The sequence below is a fragment of the Mya arenaria genome, chromosome 11, assembly GCF_026914265.1.
Source record: "Mya arenaria isolate MELC-2E11 chromosome 11, ASM2691426v1".
Classification (NCBI taxonomy): Eukaryota; Metazoa; Mollusca; class Bivalvia; order Myida; family Myidae; genus Mya; species Mya arenaria.
The window spans coordinates 19,568,030-19,584,174 of record NC_069132.1 but is presented as its reverse complement, the minus strand read 5'-3'; the positions used below and the strand labels follow the sequence as shown (position 1 = coordinate 19,584,174).

Sequence of the window (16,145 nt, the reverse complement as noted above, 5' to 3'; positions counted from 1 at the left end):
CTTCTGTAAAACGGCCCCTTGTCACAAGGAAACCATGTGATGCTGTATGTACTATGACTGTCCCTGTATTTACTCTGCACACATTTCCCCAGGCTCACCAGACCGGCATTGTTAAGCTGCCCAAGGTCAGTATTATCTTGCTTTTACAGATTCATAATTACTTCATGCCTTCTATATAAATATAGCACAAAAAAGAACTTTGCTAACCATAACATTATTTTTTCTGTACATTTTTTTCAAACTTAAAAGAATGCTTAAGTTAGAGTGTGAAACAAAATGTGTTATAAATTTTAGACATTTTCACTTATGTTCTATGATAAAAGATGAAAATAAGCATTACAAGTGGGATTATTAAAAAATAATATTTTTTTACACATCACAGTTTTGTTTAGAAAAATCTGATAGTTTGTGTGTCTGCATAGACGGTAACTGGCTTTGTCTTCCTCTTAGGGTTCTGAGATAGACGTCCTGTTATCAAGACTGGATGAGAGGGAGAGAGACATACAGGAGAGGGCCAGGCTCACTTCAGAAACCCTCCATCAGGTATGGGTGTGATATAGGGAGTGGTGGGTGGTGGATAGGGGAGGGAGGAGAGGGGGGGGGGATAAATGCCAAGGAGGGGACAGGCTCACTTTAAAATCTCCCGATCATGTATGGGGGTGATTTAGGGGGTTGGGCCTGGATGAGAGGGAGAGAAATGCTCTTACAAATCTCACCATCAGGTATCGGGGTGCAATTAGGAACTTTGGCTGGGGGCCTGGATGAAAGGGATTGAGATACATAGGATCGGAGAGAGCCAGGCTTACTTCAGAATCTCTTTATCAGGTATGGGTGATATTGGGATAGGGGCTGGATGTGAGATATGGCCCGTAGAGGGCCAGAATCTCTCCATATGGTGTGGCGATGCTATTGGGGGTTTGGGGATAGGGGCTGGATGAGAGATATGGCCCGTAGAGGGCTAGAATCTCTCCATATGGTGTGGCGATGCTATTGGGGGTTTGGGGATAGGGGCTGGATGTGAGATATGGCCAGTAGAGGGCCAGAATCTCTCCATATGGTGTGGCGATGCTATTGGGGGTTTGGGGATAGGGGCTGGATGTGAGGGAGAGAGATGCTCAGGCTCACTTCAGAATCCCTCCATAAGGTGTGGGGGGATGGGCACCTGGATGACAGGGAGAGAGAAACACAGGAAAGAGCCAGGCTCATTTCAGAATCTCTCCATCAGGTATGGGGTGATATTGGGCTTTTGGGGTGGGCCCCTGGATGAGATCGAGAGAGATACACAGAAGAGAGCCAGGCTGACTTAAGAATTTCACCATAGGTATAGAGGCTGGGGGTGGGCGCCTTGATTTAATGGTTGAGTGCGATATCAAGGAGAGGGTTAGATTGATGTGGCAGAATTTCTCCATCAGGAACATTGTAAGCTGAACTTTTTCATGCTTCGTACAGTTTAGAGAGGGTGTAGCTTTAAAGAGTGATAGAGGGGCCTGCACGATTGACCTTAAAATCACACCAAACTATACAGGGATACTTACCAAAGAAGTTTTGGGCAGGATGAAAAGGAAGAAAATTAATACATGGCAGTGCAAAGTTGTATTTTAGACCTTGGACTTACTTGTGCCTTGCTTTTGTTGAAGTGCAGATTGGTGAGTTTAAATAAGTTCGTTTATAAATGGAATTATTTAGAAATTTGATACACTGTCTATAATGCCAAAAGCTTTTACTTAAATGTTGTTTTTTTCTGTTTTTTTTAGAAAATAGAGGATCTGCATTTAGAGAACGAGTGTCGTAAGGAACGCACCCTTGGGCACATAACTGTGTTGGAGGACAAATGTCGACTCAAGGACACAGAGGTCAAACTCCTGCAGGATGAACTGGCTGTGAAGAAACAGGCAGCACATGAACAGGATGCTGAGGTGAGGTGTTTAAATAAGGTGTTTAAATGATAAAAATGGGAAAATCATTTTTAGTAGGTGTTTATATAACCTGGAAGTGTGAAAATGTAGAGTGTAGCAAAGCCCATCACTCTGGTTTGAATAATTGTAGAATCCTGCCCTTCAGCTGACTGAGAAACATGCAGGAGAGTTGATATTCTCTCGAGATGCTATTGTGTATGTTTAATGACTTCTTATTGCCTCAGCTCTTATATATTGCTTTTCAGACAAAAAAGTATATATTCAAATACAATATAAATATTAAACTAAGTTGTTTTCTCCCTTGACAGGATCAGAAGGTGATCAATGTTGAGCAGGAGCAGCTGGACCGGATGAGGAAAGACTTTCAGGTCCTCTTTCACAGCCAGCTTGATGGAGATAAAGCACTAAAACAGAAATATACTGAGGTATGTCTGCTTGTCTGCACTCATTGGATTACGTCTCATGATAAATCTCTGGGATGTTTGAGTTTTCTATATTTAAATACCTTTTCAGATTAGTTGCCTTTGATAATATGTGACCAATATTTATTCTATAACTCATATTTTTTGTTCACATTTGGAGAACTCATTTAGAAGATTTTATTGTGAACTCTGTTTGCTGGTTGATACAACTGTGTAGGGAATTACAGCCCTTTTGCTTGTCTAGATGTATTACACACAATAAGATGCAACACAGTTTCAGGAGATACACCTCTTTCTTGTTCATATTTTCCCCACAAATTATGACTCAAGACCACATACTCTAGGTTGAACAGAGTGAGCAGAAGTTACAGTCAGAGTTTGCCTGTCGTGAGGGGGAGATGAAATCACGCTGGGAGCATAGCGTGCAGGATATTGCTGGAGAAAACCGGGACATCGAGGAGGCCTGGGCCGATCTCCGACATCAGGAGGACGAACTCAACCAGCTGCTGGAGACTGAGGTATAGAGTGTGATTTGTGGTTCAAATGATGACGCTTTTGTATGTTTTCATGCTCGGAACTAAGGAAGAAAGTTTAATCCAATAAATTACATGTTGTATGCTTTGAAGACTCTTTCCATGTTAAAACAAGTTTTATCAAATTTGTATGATGTACAAAAGTAACATCTACAATTTTCCACTTATCAAAACGGTCTACTCTTATGTATTTTCAGGGATTAACTGAGGGTGAGAGGGAGGAGGCTAAAACTGAAAGAGACCAACTAGAGGAAGCCAAGACCTTGCTGAAACTGGAGGAGCAGAAAGTGGCGACAAGAGAGAGGAAAATCCTCGATGCTATAGAGGTGGAGATGGACCGCTGGGAGAAATATAAGGGGGTGGAGCTGGAGAAGGTTGAGGAGATGAAAGATGCCATTGCTAAAGAGTGTGGAAATCAAGATCTTGATAGACTTAGTGGTAAAATACATGAGAAACAGACAGTGATAAGTGAAATGGTGGAGGATTTGAAGCATCAAGAGACTGCTTTAAGAGAGTTTGAGAAGGACATCGAACAAAGACAGAAAAAATATTTGGAAGAGAAGGAGGAGCTTCTTGTAGAGAAACAGAAACTCCATGATACTCAGTGTAAGGCAGTGATTAAGTTTGAGAAGGATATAATCTCCATCAATGAAGACCTTGAAGATCTAGACACAAAATTGAATGATGAGCTCAAGGAAATCCAGGAAGAGAGGGAGGGGTATGTGACTGTTTGTTTCCTGGCTGTATTTAACTTTTTGATTGGTTGAGCATGAAAGATTATGATTAACTACACCTTTTAATTGGTTGAGCAGGACTGATTATAATAAACTACAAAGTGCCAAAAATCATGAAAAGCACGAGCTCTCACGAAAAAGCAAACACAAAAAACAAGAAATGTCATGAAGCCACAAAAATAAAATTATAATGTCAATGGTTTTTATAGTGTACTCTTAATTTGAGGTAATAGTTTATATACTTTTTACAGTATTTGTAAAAATTGGCCACGAAAAGCACAAATCTCAGGCAATGCACACAAAATGACACGAGCAGATAATGGTCATAAAAAGTACAAAGTTTTACTGATTTTAGTATGAAATCATTTAAATTAGGTAAACTGGCTTCTATTAAATTCATCATTGCATTGCTTTTTGTTTCTTTTCCTTTCTTTTGTTGGATTCTTATGACTTATGCTGAAATTCTATTGTTAGAGAATAATGGACTCTAGGAACATGTTCGAAATAATTGCAAACCTACAAGCCCTGCAATGGTAAAATACTTTCCAGGCTTGTTCAAAATCTGAATTATATTTAGAAGGGCTTGTTATCATGCAGTAGTGTAAATATTTGGGCACATTCACCAAAAGTCTAGTTTTGATGACTGAAAGGGAAAAAATCATACAGTGATATTCCCTGATCCTGTCAAAAAGATTTGATACAGTGCTTTCTTATGTTGCTAGATTGTTGATGTTAAAGAAGTCACGGAGTATGGCAGACTCTGGGATCGAGGCGGGGGACCTAGATGAACATCTTCAGATGATTGATGTATCTGATAAAGACCAGCAACGCATTGAGGAGAAGAAAAAGGTAGGTTTATGTTGTTAAATTACTTATTTAATATAGAATAGTCTGTTTAATAATGTTGAATGGTGTATTCAAAAGACAGCTACATAATGCAATAGAAGCATGCAATCAGTAGTGCCATGACAAGAAATGAGGCTATATGTATGAGGCTTCATGATGGATCAGTGAAAGATAAAAAGAAAAATATGTACATTTGTTGAGTCCCTGAATTTTGACTAACAATTGTGATACTGTCATATGTATGAACATGTTTATGTGATCAGAGCTTCAGGCTGCGTTAGACCGGGCCAGCAGTTGGAAGAGATGGTCTGCACTTAAACCTTTCTTGCTACAACGAACCATGTCATTAATCACAGTGATGTTTTTGTAAGTGTATATACATGTACTTCTAGGAATTAACAGAGCTGCAGGCAGCTGTAGACCGTGCCAATGAGCAGCTGGAGGAGAAGGTTTGCCACTTTGACCTCGCTCGTGACAATGAGCTTGACTTCATCGAGTTGGAGAAAGACAGCCTGCAGGAACGTGTACGCCAGGACAAGTAGGTGGACATGGAACAAGTCTAGGGTTGTGTTTAAACTGTTCGATGCTTGAATAAGTAATAAAAACCAAGAATGAGATGGTATAGTTATAACAGTGTCTGTATCTCTCACTAAAGAGGTAGAAGGTTCAAACCCCACCAATGGCATTGTCTCACCGCCTGTCATTATGAACACAATAACTTGCTTTTCATCTCAGAGTTTTTCAAACTTAAAGAAATTATTATGGACAATAATGAAGTAAAGTTAGAAAATTGACTGCCATTGATATATATTACACTTTAACTTGCATCAATATATTATGTGATTGTGGTAAGTTCCCATATGTTTCACGTTTTCACTCATTTGTCCATGTACAATCAAGGATCAACGCCCTGGTGGAGCAAGAGGTGAAGCGTCGAATGTTTGAAGAGAAACTTGAGCGTGAGCAGAAACGACAGCTTGAGCGTGACCGGGAACGCCAGGAACGTGACGAGGAGATCAAACATCTCAAGGAGGCACACCATCGTGAGATGAAGAAACTCAAGGACAAATTTGAACGCAGGTACGGTAAAGTTGTGGTAAAGGTGAAACTTTTATTATGTGACATGGCAGAGACAGAGACTTTACTTTGGCTGTGGCGTGCACATCACACTTCCGTCTTTCTATCAATAGCTTTTTGTTAAAAATTCAACACCAGTTTAGAATATTCATATGTATGATAAGTACTACACATGCTTACAGTGTATTAAGGCCCTTACCTTTGGCTGTGATAATTGCTGAGTAATGCCTCTTAATGAAAAATAAGAATGAACAAGCGTTGACATCCACTTGAGGTGCTTTTGTTCTTAATCTTTGACCAATGTCTGTGAGATAACGCTCCATATTGTGATTGATTTATGTATTTACAATGGTTACAATGTACATGCGTTTATAGGTAAATGCAATGATAAACAAGTAATATTGCTTTCAACTGTTATGACAAACTGGGCTTCTTATATTTTCAGCCGGGCAGATACTGGTGGAAGAACCATGACCCCCTCTCTATCAAACCCCTATGTCACTGTCATGGTAACCATTGTCTCTAGTAATGTCAACAGTTCTTTAATTACATTATCACCTACCTAAAATTTGTGAGTTAAGTATACCAATAATCTTATTCTTAATCTTAATATTCTTTGTAATTATTTTATTTGAGGGCTTTATAGATGTTGCATTTGTTGTGTTATGTCAACAAAGTTCTGTGTTGTATGTACCTCTTTAAGTATTGCACCTATACAAGTTAAACTTTATAGGTATGTTGGTCAGCATGGGATGTTATTTCACTGCTGTGTAATTCACATTAAGAGATATTCCCTGAGCTTAGTAAAAAATGTCTGAAAAACTTTCTGTCACATGTAGCAACCAGTATTGTATCTACACTCTTGAAACTTCATCCATATGTAAGTCAGCATAGGTAAACCAATGGGGAAGGCTGTCATGCACCGCTATTCTGTCACATGTCACTCTGGCTTACAAGAGTTATGGCCCTTGACATAATCAATAGTCTGAAAAAGCATTGTTAAATGCATCCTAATACACAATGATAGTAACCAAAATGCTGATGTTGTTGATTCCTAAACAAGACATTGAACCATTCCTATGTCCTGACGGCGCTTCTGTGGGTACTAATACTGACTGTGAAAGCTGTATTTGTCACTGTAGAGATTTTGCTTAAACTCTCATTTCAGTCGGCAGACTCAGAAATGGACATGCCTAGAAGAAAAAGTGTAAGTTGATCACATTTCCTGTTCACAATACTTACTTCCCTATTTGGAATAAACTTTGGGATCTTCTTTTAAACACACTGTCTAATTTCTAGTTTAGTAACCTGGTTGCAGTTAATTTATGTTTTAATTTACAATTTAATCAGCATCATAGCACCAATTTGTCCTAAGTCAACATCTTATTGCGTGTTCATCCCACCATTCTAGACTGGTTGTTCGTTGAACCAGGAGTTGCCCGGGTCCATCCACATCTCCATTCCCTCATACCGTATCCAGGCATACGGCTCGGACAGCCACTATGAGTATGAGGTCAAGGTCAGTAAACTGAGATGCTCAAATGTCAAGGTCTCTGTATAGATATGCATCATTTAAAGAGTTGCCATTAACCTTGTAGTTCTAGTTTACATTGGAAACTTTTTTAATGTACATCCACTTTCTAGCTTTTCAGCCTTAAGATTTTTGAAGTAGAAAATGTAGAGTAATGCAAAATGTAATTATTAGCTTTTCTTTTATATTTTCCATCAGTTTACTAGAATAAAATTATATGCTAGTATTATTAGCTCGTCTATATTTCAAAGAAAAAATATTAATGCATTTTTATAGCCTTGGTGTCGTTGTTGCAGCATTGTTCTGCACACACTTGAACATTTGCCATAACTGAAAAACTGTTGTAGATATAAAAAAACAAATCTGGGAATACATGTTGTCTGAGACATATCCACTTCTAAAGCAAGCCTTTAATAAGTGTTCATCTTAGCTCCTTGTTTCACTGAAAAACAACAGATGAGCATTGGCCTTTGTTCCACGGCGCTCTTGTGTTGAACTTTGATTATAGTTCAAAATGGATTTTGTATTGTTTTTGTGTTTTTTTGGAGAAACTAAAATAAAACTGAAAATATATTTTAATAAGATCAATGTGATTAATAAGCCAGCTGCCTTTGCATGAAGGGTCTACTGAAGTGTGACCATCTTTACAGATTGTGATTGGGGATGATGTTTGGTCCATACAGCGTCGCTACAGCAAGTTCCGGGAGTTTCACATGGCCCTCAAGAGCAAGATTCCAGAGGTATAACTTAACATATGCTACCAAATATTTAAACTGCATTGAACCTTCCCCAATGTAATATATTTTTGCTGGTATAGTTTAAGGAAGAAAGTAGAAGATAACTTTTCATAAAAACATTTCATGTGCATATTGTCGTGAAATAAGATTAAGAATGTATATTTTATGTTTTTTAATCCATCCATGATAGTATTAGGCTGGTATTCATAAAAATCTTAAGTCATTTCTTAAGCCAATTTTCTTAAATGTTCAGTCAATTTCAAACAAAAGTATAAGTCTTTTATCATAAAAATATGAATATTCAATAACATGAGGACAAACGTAAAAAGTATTTCAGTAATTATTAAGTTATTATACTATATGACCAGTGAAACATTAACTTAGTTATGTAATGACTTAAGATGTTTTGTGAATACCGGCCAGGTCTATACAATTTATAAGAATATAAGATGATGATTTCTTTTACAGCTAAATGCACTAGTTTTCCCACCGAAGAAACTGTTCAGTAAAACAGACAAAGTGGCTGCAGAGAGAAGGGAACAGCTAGAGGTATGAAACCAAACACACTGTGCCTAGTATTATGATACACAACTTAGTATAAATATATAGGATCTGTTATGAGCTGTCATATAATGCACCATATTATGATATGAAAAATGAATTGCTGGAATGTTACAAATTTAAGTGTTTACATTTATGCGGATTAATATATTTCCTGACCAATAGAAATAGATCTAAGTCATTTTACTCAATCATGTATAATATAAAAAGAATCCATACGGCGTATTTAACTGACAACAAGGTGTAGCATGTGATCAAATGTAAAGCTATGTAACAGTTACATGTATTGATAATGAGTATAAGTTATAGGCATTATAAATAATGTTTTTTTTATATTTACTTGTACATAAGAGCAGGTGTACATGAAATCTTCTAGTGCCCAATATCACAGATCCTTACATGTACATGAATGCATAAAGAAGTTACAGGATTTTTTTTCTATTTTCAGTTTTACATGCGTAGTGTGTTGGAGATCTGTATGAAGATTCCCTCGTGTCCCCTACACTTGTCCCAGAATGCCTTTCTCTCCAAGCAGGTGATTTGTGACTTTGATCCCTTCTTTAGGAAGGGTCTCTTCGAAACTTCCAAGTATGGCACTGCATAGTGGTCTGTACATGTAACTGGCTCGTTATATTGTTAATGCATATTGTTGGAGAATGACAAGATGTTTTCTTTTAATCCACCAGAATGTCACTGCCTGATCTTTCCATTTGACATAGTGTATATTTATATGGACTTTGTATAGTAGGGCATCTTTCACAGCTTACAAGCTGCCAGTAATAACATGATTTTATTGTTGTGTTGCTGAATAGGCGACATAAGATATTGCATTTGACGGATGTGGCATTTATTATCCTTGTGTAGACTTTTACTTGATTATCCAGTCATCATGAAACTTGGTGACAGTGTTTCTGTGTAAACTGTCCATGCTAAGTTTGATTGTCAGATGAAAACACCAGAGTTATGCCCCTGTCAAATTCATTTTGATTGAAATATAGTTGGTTTATTGCTTTTTTCAGACAACACTTTGTATTTATAATGCTGAAACTTAGTGCTTGTGTTTGTGGTCACATTGTCCACGTGTAGTCTGATGATTTGCCACAGTAACACCAGATTTATACCCCTTACACTTTAAAATACAATTTGCTTATTTCTAGTTTTTATAGGTATAATAAATATACAGTTATGGTAGTATATTTGGTTTTGAAAATGATGGGCGACTCGACAGGTGACTCATCCAATTTAGCTGCATTCTAGAAACACATCGAGTAGAAACTACACATGTATATTACAAACTTTAGTCTAAATTGCAATCGTGCAGTTGCAATTATAAGAAATGCTAAGCCTCTATAATAATTAGTGCTAATGGCTAAAATGTTGTTTTTTCCTTTATATTTTTTTAATTCATCTACATATAGAATTTATGTAATATTTATTTATAATTGAACAAACTGACATTGTATTTTGATGTTGCCTTCATAAAGCTTACAATTCGTACACGTACATTGCTTACCTAGTTATTGTTATATGTTGTCATACAAATCATTTCCCCAGTCGTAATTAAAAAGTAAATTATTATTATTTTTGCACGTGCAGGGTTCAAGCTAGACTTTGAAAATAGGGTGACGAAGTATGGGATTTTTTTTTAGTATTTATTTCAAATAATTATACGGTAATCATAGAATTTAAACTGATAATTGATAAGATGAAAAATAGTGATTTCAAATATGATGAAGAGCACTGCTAACATTAATAGAATTTCTACAGAATTGAGAATTAAGTCTCCCTTCTGAGTTTGACAGTTGAGGGAGACTTTCCCAAAGTCCCCCTTAAAACATCATTGGCACCCCAGCGTAATAAAAACTTATATGATACCTTGGGAAAATTTGCTAACAAAACTCCATAATTCTTGAATATTTATTAGCATTTTATGACCAATGAAATAGCTGATAACAAAAAAGGAAGATTCTCCATTTTGAAATCAGCAAATAAACAAAATACTTGAATTTGATGTCCCGCCTAAAATGACTTCAAAGCGGCGATCTCATTGGATCATTCCAAACCAAAATTTGATCCTAACTTCTTAGCCATTTTACAGCCAGTTTACCAAGGGTATCATATATGTTTTGAAAATGCAGAGTTGCCGAGGATGCCCTTAAGATTAATCCCTGAGTGATGGAACGATGGATAGAAAAGCTTCGTTTGTTTGCTTCATAAATGTAATTAGTCAATTTTTTTACATTCATATGCAATGTAGGTTTATAGATTTGTGAGAGAGCATTGTTTTGGGTCTTTTATTGTATGATAAGATGGCAAGTAAATCCTAGCTGTTATGGGTATTTGTTTATGGTTTGGATTATTTCATTTTTTAGTTTATATATGCTTTATTTAAGATGTGTGTTTTGTTGATGCATGGATGAGATCTGATTTCATAGGTTAAGTTCTACCTGTAGTACTTAACATTGTTAAACGAAACTGTTCTTATACTACATTTGATTGATGTATTTTGTTTATTTTTAAATAATTTCATGATTTTTAACATTAGCCCATCACCTGGATAAATAATGAATAAATATTATGTCATTTTACCCCCAGCAAACAAAAGATTAATCGTGCCCGCATAAACTTCAAGAGGTATTGCATCACTCGTGTAATAGGTCTAGTTGTCATTGTTTTATGAAGCAATAACAGTTATTCTTGTTTGCCTACCACATCTTATAGCTTTTACACTTAAAGTTTTATCAATGTGTCGGTTAAAATATAATGAAAATTGTTGAATGAGAAATAAATTGAGAGATGAATGGTTACAATTTTAAACATGATGGTTATTATTTTATTAAACAATGTTATTTTGCATGGTGTTATGTGATACTGTACCCAGATCTGAGATTACTACTTCAAGGGGACCAACATGTTTTATTATTCTGATTATATAATAATTAGTATAGTAGTTATATGTATTTGGATAATGAGATTATCTCGTTTTGTATACAATGACAATAAATTGTATGTTATCATTAAAGGTTTATAAATAAAAGGTGCATGACAGATACATGTAGATTTTATAATTGTAAAGGAAAATTGTGTTCATTTAATAATTCTCATTCCATGTTGCTTGGTGTTATCCATGCTCTTTTTGTGTTCCTGCTTCTGTATTTCGGCAGCAAATCTGTTCGGCCAACTGGTACTTTAATTCCAAACTGATCAGTCATTTGGCACTTTAATTCATATATGTATTTGCCCAAATGGCATTTTAATCACAAAAAGTTTGGCCTATTTGCATTTTGATCCGAAGCTGGTTATATTATTAAAAATAAGCCGATTTACTGTCCGATAATGTAGTTAGCTATAGCATGTACAAAATAGCTTAGTGGTATTTATTGCTCCAATTGTCTAGTCATGCTTCAAGGTCATACCATAAACATTTATGTGCCAGGTCATCTACAATTTACAAATCTTACGGTATTTCTGTCAATCTTTTAATGGCATATCTCAGTGAAATGTAACATACCGGTAATAAAATTTGGTACTTTATGAAAATTACTTGCAGTAAAATAGGGTTGCATAGAGTTGATATGTGTGGGAAAAATTGCCTGTAAGTTGTGGCTATAACATAACTTAGTCATTTACACAAGGTCGGAGGAACAAAACAGTTAAAATACAAACAAACAAATCTCACACATGTTGCCTCTATGCTCCTGTAGTAAAATGGTCTGCATTATATGCATGTTTACATTGCTATCCAAATATTGCTATATTTGTTTGATTTTAGATATGCATGATGTAAAATATTATGATCATATTGTGAATCATCTTTCTAATGAATCAGGATATATTATGATGTTACATTATGTCAATGTTTCACTAACTGTGCTTATTTCCCGCACTATGATCATGCCTTATTCAACATACATATCATCATCCAAAGAAGCAAATCCTACGGGCATATACAGAAATATGTACTATTTACTTGTGTATAGACGGTATTAATTAATATGTTATTATTTAACACTCACGATATTGTACAATCAATGGCTATATATGAACTCATTTCAATATTCAAAATGTTAACAATGTTAGTCACATTTACCTCGGTTAGAATATGTTTGCAGTGCAGCAGTTGTATATGTCACACTACCCTTTAACACTTAAAACACTTAAATTAGCATTTAGTTACTTGAATGTTTTGGCGGCTTGTCCTCTACATGTATATTATCCACCGACTGTTAAATCATTTACATCTACAGATCCATCTCGAGACTACATCTCGGATATCCATAATGACTAGAGTACATTACTTTATTTTTTCAGTGTTTTATAACCAAGGTTTTAATTATTAGGAATATTGTTTACAATAGTTTTTACAAGCAAAATCTTACATATGTTGGACATATACTTGATGTTTGGAATATGACACAATAAACTGTTAAAACTTTATGTTGTGGGTTGTAACTGAAGTTCCAGAAATAAATGGAATAATGCAGACCCAATTATACCACTAATGCAGCAATCTTTGACTATCTTACCTTGAGGCTTGAGACATAGAACATGTAAAATGGAGGTTGACCTGTCAAATATTTTATTATTGATATGATGATGCTATAAAAGAAAATTTATAACTGATCATGAAGCAGTAGCACCTTCATGTGTGTTACTATCTAGGTCAATTAATATTGTTTACATGTAACAAGAGCTGGCAGCAAGCTGACAACAACGTTCCTGTTTTTCTAACTAATCCTGGGACAGAATCACTATTTTATCCAAACTAAAGGGTATGCAAGTTCATATGATCATGTGTAACATGTTAGGTAAAGGCTACTTACCATGTTGAATGGATTACGAGTTATGAACAAGGTTGAACTTTCTACCCAACAGCACCACCAACGATAGCACCGATGACAACACCTTGGTTATGACAATACATGTACTGAACTATTTCTTCAAAAATAAGACAAGTTGAAAAGTGAACACAACAAAGCTTTTTATTACAAAAAACTATAAACCACACCTGTACTACGCTAGATAATCTTATACACATTCTCTCCATGAAAATGTATTCATTTGAAAAATTAACTGTTCTGGCAAAAACAGCTTAGGCCTTAGCTGATTTGCTGCACCTATTTATTATACCCCCACAAACGAAGTTTGAGGGGGTATATAGGAGTGAGCTTGTCTGTCGGTCTGTCGGTTTTCATGGTTTCCGGACGATAACTCATGAAAGGCTAGACAGATTTGAAAAAAAATGGTACAAAGGAGTAACATCAGAAGATACAGGTCAAGTTCGATATTGGGGCTGGTGGGGCCAAGGTCAAGGTCACTGTTACTAAAAATAGAAAAACGGTTTCCGGACAATAACTCATGAAAGACTTGAGATTTGAAAAAAATTTGGTACACAGATGTAACATCAGAAGATACAGGTCAAGTTCGATATTGTGGCTGGTGGGGCCAAGGTCAAGGTCACTGTTACTAAAAAAAGAAAAACGGTTTCCGGACGATAACTCATGAAAGGCTAGACGGTTTTGAACAATTTTTGGTACACAGGTGTAACATCAGAAGATACAGATCAAGTTAGTGAGCTTGTCGGTGGGTCGGTCGGTCGGTTTTAATGGTTTCCGGACGATAACTCATGAAAGGCTAGACAGATTTGAAAAAAAATTTGGTACACAGGTGTAACATCAGAAGATACAGGTCAAGTTCGATATTGGGGCTGGTGGGGCCAAGGTCAAGGTCACTGTTATGAAAAATAGAAAAACGGTTTCCGGACGATAACTCATGAAAGGCTTGACAGATTTGAATTTTTTTTGGTACACAGGTGTAACATCAGAAGATACAGGTCAAGTTTGATATTGGGGCTGGTGGGGCCAAGGTCAAGGTCACTGTTTCTAAAAATAGAAAAACGGTTTCCGGACGATAACTCATGAAAGGCTTGACAGATTTGAAAAAAATTTGGTACACAGGTGTAACATCAGAAGATTTAGGTCAAGTTTGATATTGGGGCTGGTGGGGCCAAGGTCAAGGTCACTGTTACTAAAAAAAAGAAAAACGGTTTCAGGACGATAACTCATGAAAGGCTAAACGGATTTGAACAATTTTTGGTACACAGGTGTAACATCAGAAGATACAAATCAAGTTCGATATTGGGGCTGGTGGGGTCAAGGTCACTGTTACTAAAAATAGAAAAATGGTTTCCGGACGATAACTCATGAAAGGCTTGACAGATTTGAACTTTTTTGGTACACAGGTGTAACATTAGAAGATACAGGTCAAGTTCGATATTGGGGCTGGTGGGGCCAAGGTCAAGGTCACTGTTACTAAAAATAGAAAAATGGTTTCTGCTTCATAACTTTAATTGGGCATGAGATATTGTGATGAAACTTGCTGTATAGGCAGCCTCTGTGAAGACAATGTTTGTGATTGAAAATGGTGCCAGTGGAGTAAAGGTTTTTGTGCACTGTTACGAAAATAGAAAAACGGTTTCCGGGCAATTCCTCATGAAAGGTTTCACAGATTTTCATGATGTCTGAGAAGAACATTATGTGAGTATAAAGTTTACTTTGTTCATACACTAAACACAATATATAATCGATCACATGGCACCTTTCAAGTTCAGTTCCATTATAGTTGAATTTTTTTTTTACCTTTCCTGAGATATTTCTTTTCACAACTTGGCTTGTGAAGTAAGGGTTTACAACTGACATTTATTTTCAAATCTTCTGTTATATACAATGGAACACAGCTTAAATAAATGGCTACTTTCTCGTCGTGGTGCCGAACTTCATGCATCCAATCTCTATTTCTGCAAATTCATCCTCCATTTTATGTGGATATATCCACTTAATAATAATTATGTCACAGTAAACATATTTTGATGGTGCTGATTCTATTATTTTTCAAACTTTCTTGCCATTCCTATGTGATCCACTAATTTACCATTCACATTCAACATTGAGTGCATGTAGACTAAAGCCAAAATCATAAACTTACATTTCTTATGTTCTCCCTTTCAGACTTGTGGAGTACATTTGGACTTCTTACAACATGTAGGCGTCCATATATTTTGCTTATTTGTATCGCTTGTAGACAATAGAAGAAAAAGAATTTTCTTTGCATGCTATATTATACACCGATTATCAGTATTGCTTGTAGAGAGTAGATGCATGGTGATTGGTATTCCACAGGAAGTCTTCCCTCCACACTATTTTAATCAGAGACAGCGGGCTCGACTATTCCGCCGCTTTTCAGTGTAAGGATTGAAAAGTTTTGGCGAAACATGCATGGATCTGAACCAGAAACAGAACAGGCTAGGATGGAAGAAGCACAAGAAGGCCCTGAAGTTGAACCATCAGTTCATGGTGCATATGACACAGAAACTCACAACACTAGAACAGATGCAAATATTGTACCTCATGAATATATTCCATCAACAGAGGATGTCAGTAACAATGACTGGAAAGCCATGATACTTTCCTTGAACGATACCCAGTATCAACTTCATCAGTTCCTGGTCGCTTCGGCCAACTCCATGCTTCTTTCACACACAGGTCAAAAGCCAAACCGCTTTCACATCTTCCTCACTGCCAGAGTAGTACTTACTACTAATATTGACGTGTCAGATGGACTTGTGAATTCGGCTACTGGAACAGTCACGGGATTTGTTCCCTGGAGGTGGAATTCAGACTTGGATAAGGATGCATTCAAGCCCAAGTATGTACTCGTTTAATTTGATGATGATCGTGTTGGAAGAAAAGCTCGTGACTGTTCTAGAGGTCTTATTCCAGAAGAGATAAG

General features: G+C 36.4%; 1 protein-coding gene across 2 annotated transcripts in view; it reads left to right on the top strand.

Annotated features, from left to right (window-relative positions):
- The window catches only part of LOC128208151 (kinesin-like protein KIF16B), a 28,601-nt gene extending 15,807 nt beyond the window's left edge, over positions 1-12,794 (top strand). For both annotated transcript variants that reach the window (XM_052911547.1, XM_052911546.1), the window contains 15 exons: positions 93-125; positions 451-543; positions 1,755-1,916; positions 2,225-2,341; positions 2,683-2,856; positions 3,069-3,589; positions 4,328-4,454; positions 4,844-4,989; positions 5,352-5,531; positions 5,974-6,037; positions 6,697-6,735; positions 6,940-7,047; positions 7,710-7,799; positions 8,265-8,345; positions 8,806-12,794. In XM_052911547.1, the coding sequence (XP_052767507.1) occupies positions 93-125; positions 451-543; positions 1,755-1,916; positions 2,225-2,341; positions 2,683-2,856; positions 3,069-3,589; positions 4,328-4,454; positions 4,844-4,989; positions 5,352-5,531; positions 5,974-6,037; positions 6,697-6,735; positions 6,940-7,047; positions 7,710-7,799; positions 8,265-8,345; positions 8,806-8,961 (2,091 nt within the window). In that variant the 3' untranslated portion in view covers positions 8,962-12,794. The remainder of the gene's footprint in view (positions 1-92; positions 126-450; positions 544-1,754; positions 1,917-2,224; positions 2,342-2,682; positions 2,857-3,068; positions 3,590-4,327; positions 4,455-4,843; positions 4,990-5,351; positions 5,532-5,973; positions 6,038-6,696; positions 6,736-6,939; positions 7,048-7,709; positions 7,800-8,264; positions 8,346-8,805) is intronic.
- The last annotated feature ends 3,351 nt before the right edge of the window (positions 12,795-16,145 follow it).